Source organism: Amblyomma americanum, chromosome 2 (genome assembly GCF_052857255.1).
Source record: "Amblyomma americanum isolate KBUSLIRL-KWMA chromosome 2, ASM5285725v1, whole genome shotgun sequence".
NCBI lineage: Eukaryota > Metazoa > Arthropoda > Arachnida > Ixodida > Ixodidae > Amblyomma > Amblyomma americanum.
Genome location: NC_135498.1, coordinates 188452744 through 188471321, shown reverse-complemented (window position 1 = coordinate 188471321; position 18578 = coordinate 188452744). Strand labels below are relative to the sequence as shown.

The 18578-nt window shown below is 47.5% G+C and overlaps 1 protein-coding gene across 8 annotated transcripts in view; it reads left to right on the top strand.

The window, feature by feature from the left end:
* Nucleotides 1–18578, top strand: part of LOC144122087 (abasic site processing protein HMCES-like) — a 120292-nt gene that overhangs the window by 78725 nt on the left and 22989 nt on the right. For 7 of the 8 annotated variants that reach the window (XR_013312799.1, XR_013312800.1, XR_013312801.1 and 4 more), the window contains exons 6-7: nucleotides 3107–3169; nucleotides 15311–15426. Coding sequence is in view for 4 of the 8 variants with exons in the window: in XM_077655608.1 (XP_077511734.1) it covers nucleotides 3107–3169; nucleotides 15311–15426 (179 nt within the window). In the remaining 4 variants the exon portion in view is untranslated. The remainder of the gene's footprint in view (nucleotides 1–3106; nucleotides 3170–15310; nucleotides 15427–18578) is intronic. The other variant, XM_077655607.1, reaches the window with a different exon arrangement.

Below are 18578 nucleotides of genomic sequence, written 5' to 3'. Positions count from 1 at the left end.
AGAATGTAATGAACCACCTCTTGCAGATATGAGAGCCACGCTCACCTGTGCGTACGTCCTAAACACCCCTTCACTACCAACACATCTTTGCTACTGCATACAGTCGACGACCGAAAATTCAAACACCTGATTCTTCGGACATGCTTGATGACTTTTTCGCGGCACCCCAACATGGCCCATAGAGCCAATGTACAAGAGCGCCTGACTGCTTGATTTTTTGGGCCTCATTCGCACTCGCCACCAACACCCAAGCCGCCATATAATGTGTGCAGTGGAGCCTCATTACTTCAGCCTGCAGGAGAGACCGAAAACTGGATCAAATAAAAAGAAATTCAAGCTTAAAGGAGGCCTCTTGCGATACTGAAATTCTGTCTGCACATTGTGCCTGCGTGGTTTCGAATTCGTACGGTTCTTGAACGTTTTCCACTGCACGAATTTGAAAAGCAGTCAGAGTTCGGGGAACTCATCTATGCCGAGTCTTTTGTCTCGAATACGGAAAGAGGTAGCAGTGAAGCACATGGGAGCCATGGAGCGCAGGAGGAAATGGTGGTGCATTTCAAAGCGAGGTCAGCGTACCCGCGGCAAAACGCACCGCAACCTTGACTCTTCTATCGTAAAACAGTAAACAACTGGCGTTTCGATGGCAGGCAAGATGCCCCTCATTATACGCAAGCCACCGCAGAGTGCATATCGCCGAATAGGATGCCGATTTTGGCTCTAGTCGCTAGGCCTAATGACGGAGGCCAACACCGACGGTGTGCTTGCTATGGCCGTTTCTCGGTTCTTATTGTTTCACCATCTTCGCGTTCTCGTTCTGGGCCGATTGTACTGCAGGCGTAATGCAGTTCCCACAGTGGCGTGTTCGCTTTCCCATTTAGACTTTGTCCCAACCCGTGCGTTCATCGGCGGCATGCCAAGGGCAGCACAGCCAGGCCGAGCTCGTGAAAGTGGTCGCCGCCCGTCTTCTGTGCACATGTTGCGCGGCGAAATTTAGTCATTAGGAGCTTTAGAATGTGTGCAACACAATTGACCTCTTCCTCTAGCATAATGATAATAAGTTCGGGATTTTTTCGGTGAAATTTGATTTTCCGGACTGCTTGATTTTTCGGTCGTTTTCGAGGCCCCTAGAGGGTCCGAAAAATTGGTCGTCGACTGTAGTTACAAAGTGCCCGTCAAAGCAGCTTTCCATTAACAAACCCAATGTAACAAGACCGCTCATCCTTCGTTTTGAAGACATTTAACAGGAATTAGGCATTCTGGACATACAACCTGATATTGCCCGGAGACCCGAACCACTGCCACCTTGGTGCACCTTTCCCGCTATAGGTGACCACACTGATGCGATTTCACAAAAAGCAAACTCCACATGAACACATTTACAAGAATTTTTGGTGCTAGACGAAAAATACAAAGAATTCTCAGCGTTTTATACAGACAGTTCTAAAAATAGCACTTTACGTCGGAAGTGCTGTGGTGCAAGATAAATGGGAAAAGGTCATCAGGTTGCCTTAGTGTGCATTAATTTTCTTAGCCGAATGTTATGCCATTTCCATGGCTGTAGAAAAAATAGCCAAAAAGACCATTCAAAACAGCATCATTTACACGTACTTGTTTAGTGTAATCACAGCACTGCATGCCTATAATGTAAGAAAACCTTTAATAGGAGATATAATATATAACTTAATAACTGCTGAAGCACAAGGACATGAAATTAAGTTCTGCTGGGTACCAAGCCATCTTGGAATTAGTGGCAACGAGAGAGCTGACGCGTGTGCTGCTCAAACTCGCCATGAGGAAGTAAGGACTGTAAATATGCCCTATGCAGTTTCCATAAAGTTAATACAAAATAAACACAGCAAAATGGCAGCCTACATGGAATAGTGAAGAAAATTACTAACTGCATTTAGTAAAACCCATTCTGGGAGAATGGAGATCATGCAGGAACCAGGAAAGTTTAATAGAGGTAATTTTATGGTGCATGCGCATACCTCTATGTGACATACCTCTATGTGACATCCAGACATACATCTAAGTGAGAAATGCGGAGGCGAGCTCACTGTAAATCATTTTATTGTCGCGTACAGAACTTGAATGGCAAAGGAAAAAACATTTTACTGTACTTTACAATGAACACATTCCTTTCCACCTCAATTTACTTTTAGGAGATAATCCACTTAGATATTCCATCTGTTTTTACTTTCCTGAAGGAAGCACGATCTTAAACAAACTAATATATCACAAAAAAAAAATTCTAAAAATTCTTACCTTGTGCTTTGGCGCATTTCGTGATGCACCTCATCCATTTACACAGGCCTGAGAAGAAGGTTGAGGTCTACATTTGATTTGTTCGGCTCCTTAAAGTCCTTGTCCGCGCAAGGACTGTCGCCGAGGGCACCCAATTTTTGAAAAGAAACTATACCATATGTTTGGCACATGGTAGCCTGTGTTGCTTATATACCATAAAACCTAATACAATACAGTACAATCTGAAATTTATTTGTTTTTTCTATAATTTTTCAAATGGCACGCACAACAATCTGTCGCTCACTTTACAGACATTAAATTGTGCAAAATTAAAGAAACTAAAACAGCCAAAATTTTTTGCTATGTTCAACGGAAAGGTAAATATTAGTTAAGCGATATTAAGTTCATCAAGATCTATTTTATATCTTTCAAGATATATTTTTAAAAGAAAAATGCTGCAACAGCTGTAAGAAAACACCGAGCAATTAGTTTCTTTGGTAATCAAGAGATATTTTGGCATTTTTATTTTCTGCTCAGATATTGTGCTCAGATGTGTTTATTTACTTGCATGATTATTTGGAACCAGTAAAGATAAGTTGCATAATAAAGTCGGGTTGCATATTTATCTGCATGGTTTTCATGAAAACCTACAGGCTGTATAATAATTATGAACTAGTAAGTAATAATAAGTGGATAACAAGGGAAGCACTCGAGAACAAAGCATAAACATATGGTTGCAGGCATGTCAGCTGTGCAACACCCCTCCCTCTCCCAAGGCACGCATGCCAATGAATGCTACGTGTGGACTGTGAAGCAGGGTTTGTAAGTTTATAAAATTGTGTTCTGGTTTGGGCCTGTTCAGGTGATACTTGATGGAGAAGAGGCCGTGTCGTCCTGGCTAGACCCTGGCCGTTCTTCCAGGGAGGTGAGTCTGAAGCAACCTGCTGAAATAATTCCAAGTTGCTGTGATCCAATAATTCCAAGTTGCTGAAATAATTCCAAGTTGCTGACAAGGACTGACATAATTTGTGCACCCCTTTTTGAAGGGAAGTGCACAAATGGAGTATTGCCATAATGTTGCAAGCTCTGTGCCTCTGCAGCAGGAAGACAACCTCCACCGGTATAGACTAACACAAACTGTGGTGGCGCTGCTGTTGCCAGATGGGATAAAACTAGGAGTGAAAAGTAGGCAAAGCGCCCATAGGAACACATGGAAGCAAAAGTTTTCAAAGTTTTCTGATTTCACAGTGCACCTATGGTGTCCTTCCTTCATGAAGAACAGCTATGTTCATCCTAGAACAGATTCTGAATGTATGATGCACCATTTCAGAGGCGATGTATTTTTAGAACGCTGCCGCGTTGTATGCATGTGGGGGTGATTCCCGTCTGGGGGTATGGAACGGGAGCGCAGCCCATTGAAACACATGTGGGCAATATTTTCTGAAGTATTTTTCTCGCTTCACGGAGTACCCATGGAGGCGGCTGTTTGTGAAAGGGGCTCTAATAAAGTTGCATATGCCTGGGATGTTAAAGCACGCCGCTTCACAATTATTGTCCAGCAAGAATTATTTTAATGCTATTTGTAGAAGCTGAGTTATCTGTAGCCAAATTTGAATTTTAGCATCTTCACGCCTTCCCCTCTCCTCCCATCACTTTTTGCACGCTGACAGGTCGGCGCTCCTCCACCCGACCCACCTTTGGGAGCGGAGCTTCCTCACTCGCCGGAGCTTATTGGCCGCGGCCATGATAGCTGCCTGCCGCCTGAAAGAATCGAACTAATAGCCATCTCTTAACTTGTATACGCAGGTGCGAGCGACGAAAGAGGGTGCAAGCATGAAAAAGACGCCGGGAAGGGCTCACCAACTTTCATGCGTGATTGTGGGTCCTCTGCATATTATTTGGCTCAGGTTTTCCTGACAACACAATGTCGTGATTGAGCGAGTTGATGTGCTCTCCTCTTAAGGTGTTTCAGAGCGCCTTTGACAACTGTTTCAGAGCCCCTTTGACAACTGGAAAGTGCTTTTACGAAAAGTGTAACAAAGTATGCTACATCATTTCGAAGTTATCCTTTAATATGTAAAGGTAAATGTCTGTTGTGAAGCCGGACATGCCCCCAAAAGGCGCCCTGTCTAAGCTGGGAGTTTCCCCAAATGACACAAGCTTCTTGTGTAGTCCGACAAGCTGCTGTGTGTGCTGCATTTTCTCACACACATTTGTTCAAACTAGGCAGCCTAGAGAGCATTATCTGAAAAAGCAGTTCTCAAACATCATGGCAGGCACACGAAATAGAACCCCACAGACAGCGCTGCAAACGATACTCATGGCCGTCTCTGGCTCCGGCATTCGCCAGTGCCACCTATGTGTGTAATCACGGAATTAGTCGACTACAGTACGCGGTTCATTTATTGTGCTGTTTGAGGACTGTCTTCAACGTAAACTTTGCCACCGATTGAACAGCAGTATTTTTGAAGGAATGTAATATGCGTGGCAGAAATGTTGGCCTATGTAAAAAGAGTGCGATTTTTCTAAACACCCAGCGGATAGAGTACCTTTTGGGAGTATGTCTGGCTTCACAACGCACATTTATCCTGGCGTTTTAAAAAGGCAGTTTCGAAATGACATAGCATACTTTATCAAACTTTTTTTTAAAGCACTCGCCAACTATTATCAAATGGCCGCCTCCACGGATTTTGTGCCAAAAAATAAATATAATTGAGTAAGTTTTGCTTACATGTGTTTCTATGGGTCGTGCATCTGCCTCATACCCCCAATGAGCAGACAAGGGAAGGGAAAAGAGGTGCTCGTTACATAACAGAAGCCAGCAGCGATCGAAACCAAGGGGGAGCACAGGGGATGTCTTTTGTTCCATTTGTAGTGTCTAATCTTTGGGAGAATAATAAAAGCAGAACAAAGAACAACCACAAGCAGCCGGTGGGATCCGATCCCACGTTCTCCAAATTACCGAACTGGGTTCGGATCCCGTCGGCGGCATGTGGTTGTTTTTTTTCTGCTTTTATTAATCTGCCATTGATTAAAAACTACAAATTAAACAAAAAAGACATCCCCTATGCTCCTTGGTTTCAGTGGTTGCTGGTTTCCGTCATGTATGCCATAACGAGGGCCTCGAATCTGGCAGCCTTGATCGAACCTGGTAGCATTAGAGGGTTCTCGCACAGCTCCTGCCCTGACCGTTCAACGACGTTCCTACATGGCACTCGCAGTAATACAGGACATTGTACGTCCACCGTTATGAACGAGGGTGGCGCTGGTGAACACTCGCAAGGTTCGCTTGCACTATACATAATTACCTCCAAAAGCAGAAGACTGGACAGCTGTCACCGTAGCTGAGTTGGTAGAGCACTGGATGCAAAATTCGGAGGTCGTGGGTTCGGATCCCACCGGTGGCATGTGGTTCCTTTTCTTCGGCTTTTATTAATCTCCCATTGATGAAAAACTGGAAATCAAAAAAAAAGAGAAAGACATCCCCTATGCTCCTTGGTTTCATTGGCTGATGGCTTTGATACTCCCAAAGGCGAGTGACTCCCACGCGCGTACTTTGCATTAAAAATACACCACCTTTGGAATGATGCTTCATATTTTCAGAATGTGTTCTAGAATGAATTTGGTTGTTCTTCACGAAGGGATGACATCATAGGTTCACTGTGAAATCAGAAAACTGCTTTGAAAACTTTTGCTTCTATGTATTCCTATTCATATTTGAACAGCGATATAAAACTACGGGACACAACGAAGAATGGACACGACAGTCGCTGTTCTTCATTGTGTCCCATAGTTTTATTGCGCTGTTCAAATATGAATCAGCACCAACTCGCCCTGTTTGCAGCCTTAATGAATGTATTCCTATGCGCGCTAAGCTTCTGCAAGTGGGCTTTGCCACATAGCATACATGAGATGGTCGACCACCCGCTTCAAAAAATTGCAGTGCAGAAGCTTGCAGTTTTTCTGTTTGATCTTTCCATAATGTGTTGCATACCTAACGCCCACACCCATGGCACTCACCCCGTCTCCTTCACAACCCTTGTAGCGCGAGCTCTGCCATGATGTCTTGGTTTGCGCTGATGTGTGGGAAAGTCCACTTGTGGAATTTCGCATGCAGCTCTTCAAGGGGGATTCCATGTCGAGGTGTCACCAACATCCTGTAAAAATGCTGCCTACTGCATGGTGCATTGTAACCCAAACACCTCTGGTGGTAGGCATGGCAACATTCGGAGGCTCTCTCTGGCCGGGCCAAAAAGTAGACTGTCCATGTAGTTTCCGCCAGCCCAAGGCAGTGGCTGCTATTGTCGAACCCAGCTGTGCGGCGCTTTCTGATGCCAACTGGCGCATCGGTGGTAATTTATTTTTCATGTGTATTCCCCTTGCCTACGTCCACGTTGTTCTTTCTGCACGCTTAAACTGCTTGTTTGTCGTGGGCTTTTCGACACGTTTACAATGGAGCCCCTAAACAGGCCTCACTGCATTTTGGCATTTTCAGCAACTCAAGCTTCATTTTCTTTTTATTTTGGTAGGTGGGTGGTGGTGGTGGGGGGGGGGGGGGGGGGCTTATTCTGGTCCCCGGAACCCTGAATTAATTAGGTTTTGCTGCCCATCATGTTATTTTTAGTTGCCAGTCGTATGTCAGTTCATGGATTGCTTATTGGTACTTATTTTGCATGACCACATTGCAGGTTGCTTGCTGTCTAGTCAAGAAATATGGATTTCTGTGCACGTCATGTTTTTAAGTATGGTGCTGAAGTAGTCTAGTATTTTATTTTTGTTGCAGAGACCATACGCTATTGTGGAAAAAGATATTGTTACAAGTGGACGAATCATGAACGAAGAAGTGGCGGTGCGCTGAACGACGACGACGTTGACAGTTGGTAGCTGGGGGCTCGGTTCTGAGCTGAGTGCTGGCCATCTCAGAGCAGCCGCCAATATAGACTTACCGCCGTAACATCCCCGTAACATCTTTTGGTGGAGGTCGCGGGTTCGAGCCGACATGCCGACGACCCGACGAGCCGACGAGACGACGGGTCGAACCGGCGAGATGACTACCGACCCGGCCCCTCCGTTTGCGCCTGCCACGCCAACGGTCGTCGTAGCCCACCCTCGCGACCCGGGCACATTCTGCGGTACAGATGGCGTGGACGTCGAGGACTGGCTCTCGCTTTATGAGCCTGTTAGCCAGCACAACAGGTGGGACGCCACGCTGATGCTGGCCAATGTAATATTTTATCTCGCCGGCACCGCACGCGTCTGGTTCGAAACCCACGAAGAAGAGATTGCCACATGGGATGCCTGCAAGCAAAAGCTTCGCGGCCTGTTTGGGAAACCAGTTGGCCGTCAGCTTGCTGCCAAAAAAGAACTTGCAGCTCGCGCCCAAACGGCCACTGAATCATATATTACATACATTCAAGACCTCTTGGCACTGTGCCGAAAGGTCGATCCCAACATGACCGAAGACGATAAGGTAGGCCACATTCTTAAAGGCATTGCCGACGATGCCTTCCACCTTATTCTATGCCGGGACTGCTCTACGGTTGACTCCGTTCTGCAGGTGTGTCAACGCTTCGAGCAGGCCAAGCACCGGCGCATTGCACACCGCTTCGACCGCCTGCCTAACACAGCTGCCAGTTCCACGTGCGAGGATCTGCCGACACTAAGGCAGCCTTCCAACCCCGACAACGTGACTCGCATCGTGCGCCGTGAACTGGAGGCGCTGGCTCCTGTTACGCCCAACGCGCCCTTGTCGGACAACACCCTGGCCACAATATCCCTTATTCAAGCTGTCGTCCGCCAGGAGGTCGCCAACTTGGGCATGCCCTCCTGCCATCGTCCCGTCGAACCTCGGAGTGCGAGCCCCATCTCTCCCGTGGTCGCTACTGGTACGGCCCGCAACACCTTCGTCCCAAGTTACACAAGGTATCGCAATCCGTATGAGTGGCGTACCCCTGACGACCGGCCGATCTGCTTTACGTGCTCGCGCGTAGGCCACATCTCCCGCCACTGCCGCAGCCGTTGGTCCGCACCTCCCCGACCTTTGCCCTACGTCGACCGCCGTTATGACTATGGACCCCGTCGCTTCACGCCTCGGAATGACCCACCCAGCGCCGAGTCCACACCGCCTCCTCGTAGAACCAGCCGCTCTCCCTCCCCGACAGCCCACCGTTCCCGCTCACCTCTTCCGCACCGCAGTTACTCACCGTCCTCTGCAGGCCGCTTCGCGGGAAACTAGCCAGTGCAGCTCCCGGAGGTGATGCTGCATTGGTGCCCCGACCTGAAAATCCTCTACTGACCCAGCCTTCGCCCTGTAATCTGCTCGACGTTTTTGTGGACGGTGTTCCTGTTTCTGCCCTCATTGACACTGGTGCCCAAGTCTCGGTTCTTAGCTCATCCTTTTGCCGTCGCCTCAAAAAAGTTCAGACCCCTGCCGCTTCGCCCACCGTTCGCGTGGCCGATGGCAGCACTGCTGCCGTCACTGGCCTGTGCACTGCCCGCGTCACTCTTGCCGATCGTCACATCCCAGTTTTGTTCACCGTCCTCGAACACTGCCCTCACAATGTGATCCTTGGTCTAGACTTTCTAACCGCTCACTCTGCCCTTATCGACTGCTCCAGCGGCCTTCTACGATTGGACCTGCCTCTCAGCTCAGCCGACACACCCTCAAGCTCCACGCCCCGCCTTCGCTCCACCGAGTACGCTCGCCTGCCCCCCGACTCTGCCGTTTATCTGCCTATGTTCCCATTTCCTGCGGTTCCTGATGGGGATTATCTTGCCTGTCCACTCGCCGATGTCGTTCTCTCCCGCAATGTTGTTCTTCCGCACCTCATCGTGACCGTCACCAAGAATAGCACCTCCCTTCCTGTCCTCAACTTCAGCTTGTCACCACAAGTTCTTCCTGCAGGCATATCGCTTGCTACTTTGTCTTCTCTCACCGACTGTATCGTCACTGCTCTCTCACCTGGACCGCCTTCTACTGTCTCTCAAGCGGCCGACATCCCGGCCAACGTTCCGCAATCCATTTCTGCGATGATTGCTTCTGACCTGAGCCCCGAGCATGCACAGGATCTTCACAACCTTTTGGTGTCCTACTCCGACATTTTTGACTTCGCTTCTGCTCCTCTGGGTCAAACATCGGTAGTGACTCACCACATTGACACCGGCGATGCCAGACCTTTACACCGGAGGCCTTATCGTGTGTCGCTACCAGAGCGCCAGATCATCCAGCGGGAGGTGGACAAGATGTTGGCCAACGATATCATCGAGCCTTCAAACAGCCCTTGGGCATCTCCTGTCGTGCTCGTGAAAAAGAAAGACCAAACTTGGCGGTTTTGCATCGACTATCGTCATCTCAACAAGGTCACAAAGAAAGACGTCTATCCCCTTCCGCGCATAGATGATGCCCTGGACTGTTTACATGGCGCCCGCTACTTTTCTTCCATCGACCTTCGTAGCGGGTATTGGCAAATCTCTGTTGACGCAAGAGACCGCGAGAAAACAGCTTTCGTCCCCCCTGACGGCCTTTACCATTTTAAGGTCATGCCCTTCGGCCTTTGTAACGCCCCTGCCACATTTGAACGGATGATGGACTCGTTACTCCGGGGCTTCAAGTGGACGACCTGCCTTTGTTACTTAGATGATGTAATTGTTTTCTTGCCCTCTTTTGAAACCCACCTGTTTCGCCTTTCGTCCATCTTGGCACTTTTCCGCCGCGCAGGTCTTCAACTCAACTCAAAAAAATGTACTTTCGGCCGCCGCGAACTCAAAGTCCTCGGCCATTTGGTGAATGCGAGTGGCATACAACCTGACCCTGATAAAGTTCGTGACGTCAGTGCTTTTCCCTTTCCCCGCTCGCCCAGTGATGTCCGCAGCTTCATCGGAATCTGTTCCTACTTTCGCCGGTTCGTCCCGAACTTCGCAGCCGTCGCTCGCCCTCTCACCAATCTGTTGCAGAAAGGCGTTCCTTTTTCCTGGGGCCCAGAGCAGGCTACTGCATTCTCCAGCCTTATCGCCGTCCTCACCAACCCTCCTGTATTGGCCCATTTCAACCCGTCTGCCCCGACTGAACTTCGCACCGATGCCAGTGGTCACGGAATAGGCGCCATCCTTGCTCTGTGACAACGCGGCCAGCACTGCGGGATTGCGTACGCCAGCCGTCTTCTTTCTTCCGCCGAGAAGAATTACTCCATCACAGAACGCGAGTGCCTGGCTCTTGTTTGGGCCATTGGAAAATTCCGCACATACTTGTTTGGCCGCCCATTCACTGTTATAACCGACCACCACGCCCTGTGTTGGCTCTCATCTCTCAAGGACCCTACTGGCCGTCTCGGCCGGTGGGCATTGCGATTGCAAGAATACACCTTTTCCGTGGTTCACAAGTCCGGTCGCCTCCATCAAGATGTAGACTGCCTGTCCCGCTATCCCGTCGATCCTCCTTCTACAGACTGTGAGCCGGATGCCTGTGTCCTCTCCATCTCCGACCTCTCCCACATTGCCGACGAACAGCGCTTGGATCCCACCCTCACCTCTCTCATCGACCGCCTCAGCACCGACCGCCGCGACACTTCTCTGGCCCGGTTTTTGCTGGACGGGAACACGCTGTACCTATCATTTTTCTTTCCATGGCTCGCTGCGTTGTCCTTAACTTAAGCTGAACTCTTTTCGTTAGCCTCCACGTTTCTGCCCCGTGTGTGAGTACCGGTAAGATTATGCTGTTGTACACTTTCCTCTCGAGGGAAATTGGTAAACTGCCACTCATGATCTGCGAGAATTTGCCATATGCGCTCCACCCCATTCTTATCCTTCTAGTTATCTCCCTCTCATGATCCGGATCAGCTGTCACTACCTGCCCTAAGTAGACGTATTCCGGCACAATTTCTAGGCTCTTGCTGCCAATTGTGAACTGTTGTTCCCTTGCTAGGCTGTTGAACATTACCTTGGTTTTCTGCATGTTAATTTTTAGACCCATCGATCTGCTCTGCCTGTCTAACTCATTGATCATGATTTGCAGTTCACCTCCTGAGTGACTCAGCAAGGCAATGTCATCAGCAAATCGCAGATTATTTAGGTATTCTCCATTTATTCTTATTCCCAACTGTTCCCAATTCAGGCCTCGAAATACCTCCTGTAAACATGCGGTGAACAGCATTGGCGAGATCGTGTCTCCTTGCCTGACGCCCTTCCTTATTGGAATTTTATTGCTGACTTTATGGAGGACTATAGTAGCTGTGCAGTTGCTATATATATCTTCCAGTATTTTGACATAAGGCTCTTCTACCCCATGATTACGCAATGCCTGTATGACTGCTGAGGTTTCCACTGAGTCGAATGCTTTCTCGTAATCAATGAAAGCTATATATAGAGGTTGGTTATATTCTGCGCATTTCTCTATCACCTGATTGATGGTGTGAATATGATCTATTGTGGAATATCCTTTACGAAAGCCTGCCTGATCATTTGGTTGATTAAAGTCTAACGTTGCCCTGACTCTATTAGCGATTACCTTAGTAAATACTTTGTAGGCAACGGATAGTAAGCTGATCGGCCTGTAATTTTTCAAGTCCTTGGCGTCTCCCTTCTTATGAATTAAGATAATGTTTGCATTCTTCCATGCTTCTGGTACAGTCGAGGTCATAAGGCATTGCGTATACAGGGTGGCTAGTTTTTCTAGCACGATGTCCCCTCCATCCTTCAACAGATCTGTTGTTACCTGATCCTCCCCAGCTGCTTTTCCCCTTTTCATTGCTTCTAAGGCTTTCTTTACTTCATCTTTCGTTACTGGCGGGATGACGCATTGCTGTGCACTGCTGTCTTTCTCATTAACGCTCTGATTACATTGGCTACTGTACAGGTCTGTGTAGAACTCTTCGGCTACGTTAACTATTTTATTCATATTGCTAATGACATTGCCCTGCTTGTCTCTTAATGCATACATCTGGTTTTTACCTATGCCTAGTTTCCTCTTCACTCTTTTTAGGCTACGTCCGTTCTTTATAGCATGCTCGATTCTCTCCATATTAAACTTCCTTATGTCGGCTACCTTGCGCTTATTTATTAACTTTGATAGCTCCGTTAGTTTTATTCTATCGGTAGGGTTAGATGCCGTCATGTTTTGGCGCTTCTTAATCAGATCTTTCGTCACCTGAGATAGCTTCCCGGTATCTTTTCGAACTGTCCTACCGCCTACTTCTACTGCGCACTCCGTAATTATTGATGTCAGATTATCGTGCATTGAATGAGCATCAAGATCATCTTCCTCAGTTAAAGCCGAATATCTGTTTTGCAGCGCTATCCTAAACTCCTGTGCTTTCCCTCTTACGGCAAACTCGTTAATGGTCTTCTTCTTCACTAGCTTCTTCCGTTCCCTCTTCAAGTCTAAGCTAATTCTAGACCTTACCATTCTGTGGTCGCTACAACGCACCTTTCCGAGGACGGCCACATCCTGAATGATGCCAGGTTTAGCGCATAGTGTGAAGTCGATTTCATTTTTAATCTCACCATTGGGGCTCTTCCAGGTCCACTTCCTGTTTTCTCGTTTGCGGAAGAAGGTATTCATGATCCGTAAATTATTTCTATCCGCGAATTCGACTAATAACTCTCCCCTGCTATTTCTAGAGCCTATCCCATAGTCACCTACCGCGTGGTCATCAGCCTGCTTCTTGCCCACCTTCGCATTGAAGTCGCCCATCAGTACAGTGTACTGCGATTTTACTTTATTCAATGCCGATTCTACGTCCTCATAGAAACTTTCAACGGTCTGGTCATCATGGCTGGATGTGGGTGTGTAGGCCTGCACCACTTTCAGCTTGTACCTCCTATTCAGCCTAATTACTAAAGCTGCTACCCTCTCGTTAATACTGTAGAACTCCTCTACGTTGCCAGCTATATCCTTATTAATGAGGAATCCCACACTTAGTTCTCTTCTATCCTCTAACCCGCGATAGCACAGTATGTGTCCGTCCTTTAGTACTGTATACGCCTCACCTGTCCTCCTAACTTCACTAAGCCCTATCACATCACACTTAATTCCCGCTAGTTCCTCAAACAGCACTGCTAGGCTAGCCTCACTAGCTAAAGTTCTAGCGTTAAACGTTGCCAGGTTCGGATTCCAATGGCGGCCTGTCCGGAGCCAGAGATTCTTAGCACCCTCCGCTGCATCACAGGTCTGACCGCCGCCGTGGTCAGTTGCTCTGCAGCCGCTGGGGACTGAGGGCCGAGGGTTAATTGGTTTGATCATAGAAGGTTGTGGCCAAGTACTACACCAGGGTGGCCAAATCCTTCTCTGGTGAGAGAGTGCATTATCGGTTCTGGTCACCGAGATCAGGCCGCACTCCAGGCCTGGTTATGCAATTCCATCGACATGCGGATTTTTTTTTTTTTAAACCCGGTGGAGAATTGCGCGGCACCAGGATTTGAACCCCGGTCCTCTTGCACGCGATGCGGATGTTCTACCTCTACGCCATCGCTGCTGGAACCACCATGGCACCATGGCGCTCCCCGTCAACTCCTTACCGACCGTGGCCGCTGCTTCCTTTCCCGAGTTGTTGACGAAATCCTTCTTTCGTGCTCCGTTCGTCACAAGTTCACCACTGCTTATCATCCTCAGACGAACGGCCTTACGGAGCGTCTCAACCGCACGCTGACAGACATGCTCGCCATGTACGTATCCGACGACCACCGGGACTGGGACATAAGCTTGCCTTTTGTCACCTTCGCCTACAACTCTTCGCGCCATGATACCGCTGGTTACTCGCCCTTCTATCTTCTCTTTGGACGAGACCCCTTACTGCCCTTTGACACTCTGCTGCCCACAGCTGACCCTGTCACTACATATGCGCGTGACGCTATCGCCCGAGCAGACGCCGCCCGCCAAGTTGCTCGACACAAGCTCTTCGCCTCCCAAGAGGCTCAAAAACACCGCTACGATGGCCTGCACCGTGACGTGCGATACCCTGCCGGATCTCTCGTCTTGCTGTGGCTCCCATCCCGTCGTGTGGGGTTATGTGAAAAACTTCTGCCGCGCTACACAGGTCCTTATCGTGTATTACGGGCAGTGACCGACGTAACGTATGAAATCACGCCGCTGCACCCAAAGTCGACGTCCGCTCCACTGAAGTCCGAAGTCGTTCATGTAGCTCGCCTCAAGCCCTATCACCCACCATCGACATCGCACGCCTAACACGCACCGGGACGTTGCCTTCAGCCGAGGGGGATAGTGTTACAAGTGGACGAATCATGAACGAAGAAGTGGCGGTGCGCTGAACGACGACGACGTTGACAGTTGGTAGTTGGGCGCTCGGTTCTGAGCTGAGTGCTGGCCATCTCAGAGCAGCCGCCAATATAGACTTACCGCCGTAACATTACGGTAACAATATGAACAACAGCGTTTCCCTATTTGCTTGTTTCTGAAATGCTTTTTCATACTGAACAGATATTCAAATAAGCGAGCAATTACGTATTAGCATCCACCCAAGCGCAGCTGATGAGCAATTGCTCCGTTATTACAAATCTCCAGCTTGTGGGATTCCATTTTGTATTGAGCAGATATTCAATATTTGGAGGCAGTTTTTCTTCATATATGCATTCGATTTGTACTCGAAAATTGCAACATGCATGCACTCCTATCAAATTATACGTAATGTATAAAATGGTAGTGTTATGCTAGAATGGTCGTGGCTATCTCATGACTAATTATTGTTTATGGTGAAATTTTTTTAAAGATGGGCAAATGCATTTCCTCAAAGGAATAAGCCTCGGTTTCTCAGCAATATCTTTTAAATGATTTTATTATTCTTTGTTTGAATGCATTTTTCTTATTTCAACATTGTCAAGTTTTCCGCACCATGATAGGTTACTAGCATGGAGAGTATTTTTTTTCATACTGGAGAAATGGTTGGTCGTTTAACGATTGTGTAGTGATTTTGTTTCTATTTTTTCCATCCTCTGTGTTGGTTGTTCTGCTCGGCTTATCGACAGTATTGTATAAGTAAATGAAAAATATTTTTGTGAAACTCGATAACTCAGTAGGGGCCTAGTGAAAGCTACACATCCCTTTAATGTAATGCAGGTGATCTCCACAAGCACAGCGGAGTTCCCCACCAACTTGCAGTGGCATGCAGTTTCAAGCACAGTTGGAAAAGTCTCGAACAAGGGCATTGAATGTGTGTTGCCGGTTCCTGAGATGTGCGTACAAATCCTCTCCATTCATCCTTTGCCTGTCCCCTGGGACATGAGACAGGTGCTCTTTTTGAATAGCTAAGTGTACGGCTATCTTCATGTTAAGCTTGCATTCAGGAGATGTATGTGGTGGTCTGTTGGTACTTGGAAGCACTTGTAGAATAAAGCACGCTGATAGCTTTGATCAAGGTTTAGCTAGTGGCCACATGCCGACATGGACGTTTGGCTTGATGTGCCATTTAAAGGGACACTAAAGTGGAGACAGGCAGTACACTTTTGGGTGCAATGTATTGCTGAGAAGTTTGGACCTCTTTCATTTGCAGCCCTCCAGGAAACATCACTTGTCTGGTGAATGAGCAAAACATTGAGTTAGTAAAAAGGAACAAAAAATTATGGTCGATTTGCGTAGTTAGGCCAAATGCAAATTAGGTGTGCAAGGAGTTCGGTTTTCCCTTTGGTTCCGGTGTTCAGATCCAGTGTTCATGGATGGCACTTGTTTTGGTAGCGGTAATGGGTTAATGTCCATATATACGGAATTTGTCATTCCCTTCATTCATAGATCCCTGGGTGTCTTCCTGCAACTCCTGGCGCAGTGGCGCAGCGGTCAAGTGATGCGCCACTGCCCTGTGATGGCAGGTGCTGCTATCGGTGGGACTTGGGTTGGTTTGCGATTCAGGTTGCTCTTCCCAAGCAGCCTTTCACGGTTAACTGAGCTGCTGCCTGACACAGTGGTTTTGTCTGTCTGTCTGTGAAGCTGGTGTTGTGGCAGGCTGCTTACCTGCCCACCGAGTAGTGGGCAGGTAAGCAGCCTGCCACAAAACCAGCTTCAGACAGACAGACAAACACACAATGGCTGAATGCAGGGAATGGCCACTATAAGTGTTAGCGCACTAAAACAAAATCACTTTTTCAGCTTATCACGTGCTTCTGTTTATCAACAGATATCACAGGTTTTATTTTTTCGCCAGTTCGGAGGGTAAAAATTAGACGATATTTTTCAAGCTCAACTTTGGATACAAATCGGGTTATTCTGAGAAAAATTGACCCGCCGTGGTGTCTCAGGGGTAGGGCGCTCGGCTACTGATCTAGAGTACCTGGGTTTTAACCAGACCGCGGGATCCCCATCATCATCATCATCATCATCATCATCATCATCATCATCATCATCATCATCATCATCATCATCATCATCATCATCATCATCATCATCATCATCATCATCATCATCATCATCAGCCCTACTACACCCACTGCAGGGCAAAGGCCTCTCCCATGTCTCTCCAATTAACCCTATCCTTTGCCAGCTGCATCCACCCTTTGCCTGCAAACTTCTTAATCTCATCCGCCCATCTAGCCTTCTGCCGTGCCGCCCCCTGCTACGCTTACTTTCTCTTGGAACCCACTCCGTTACCCTTAAAGACCAGCGGTTATCTTGCCTTCGCATTACATGCCCTGCCCAAGCCCATTTCTTTCTCTTGATTTCGACTAGGATGTCATTAACCCGTGTTTGTTCCCTCACCCACTCTGCCCGATTCCGATCTCTTAACGTTACACCTATCATTTTTCTTTCCATGGCTCGCTGCGTTGTCCTTAACTTAAGCTGAACTCATTTCGTTAGCCTCCACGTTTCTGCCCCGTAGGTGAGTACCGGTAAGATTATGCTGTTGTACACTTTCCTCTTGAGGGAAATTGGTAAACTGCCACTCATGATCTGCGAGAATTTGCCATATGCGCTCCACCCCATTCTTATCCTTCTAGTTATCTCCCTCTCATGATCCGGATCAGCTGTCACTACCTGCCCCAAGTAGACGTATTCCGGCACAATTGCTAGGCTCTCGCTGCCAATTGTGAACTGTTGTTCCCTTGCTAGGCTGTTGAACATTACCTTGGTTTTCTGCATGTTAATTTTTAGACCCATCGATCTGCTCTGCCTGTCTAACTCATTGATCATGATTTGCAGTTCACCTCCTGAGTGACTCAGCAAGGCAATGTCATCAGCAAATCTCAGATTATTTAGGTATTCTCCATTTATTCTTATTCCCAACTGTTCCCAATTCAGGCCTCGAAATACCTCCTGCAAACATGCGGTGAACAGCATTGGCGAGATCGTGTCTCCTTGCCTGACGCCCTTCCTTATTGGAATGTTATTGCTGACTTTATGGAGGACTATAGTAGCTGTGCAGTTGCTATATATATCTTCCAGTATTTTGACATAAGGCTCTTCTACCCCCTGATTACGCAATGCCTGTATGACTGCTGAGGTTTCCACTGAGTCGAATGCTTTCTCGTAATCAATGAAAGCTATATATAGAGGTTGGTTATATTCTGCGCATTTCTCTATCACCTGATTGATGGTGTGAATATGATCTATTGTAGAATATCCTTTACGAAAGCCTGCCTGATCATTTGGTTGATTAAAGTCTAACGTTGCCCTGACTCTATTAGCGATTACCTTAGTAAATACTTTGTAGGCAACGGATAGTAAGCTGATCGGCCTGTAATTTTTCAAGTCCTTGGCGTCTCCCTTCTTATGAATTAAGATAATGTTTGCATTCTTCCAAGCTTCTGGTACAGTCGAGGTCATAAGGCATTGCGTATACAGGGTGGCTAGTTTTTCTAGCACGATGTCCCCTCCATCCTTCAACAGATCTGCTGTTACCTGATCCTCCCCAGCTGCTTTTCCCCTTTTCATTGCTTCTAAGGCTTTCTTTACTTCATCTTTCGTTACTGGCGGGATGACGCATTGCGGTGCACTGCTGTCTTTCTCATTAGCGTTCTGATTACATTGGCTACTGTACAGGTCTGTGTAGAACTCTTCGGCTACGTTAACTATCTTATCCATATTGCTAATGACATTGCCCTGCTTGTCTCTTAATGCATACATCTGGTTTTTACCTATGCCTAGTTTCCTCTTCACTGTTTTTAGGCTACCTCCGTTCTTTAGAGCATGCTCGGTTCTCTCCATATTAAACTTCCTTATGTCGGCTACCTTGCGCTTATTTATTAACTTTGAAAGCTCCGTTAGTTCTATTCTATCGGTAGTGTTAGATGCCTTCATGTTTTGGCGCTTCTTAATCAGATCTTTCGTCACCTGAGATAGCTTCCCGGTATCTTTTCGAACTGTCCTACCGCCTACTTCTACTGCGCACTCCGTAATT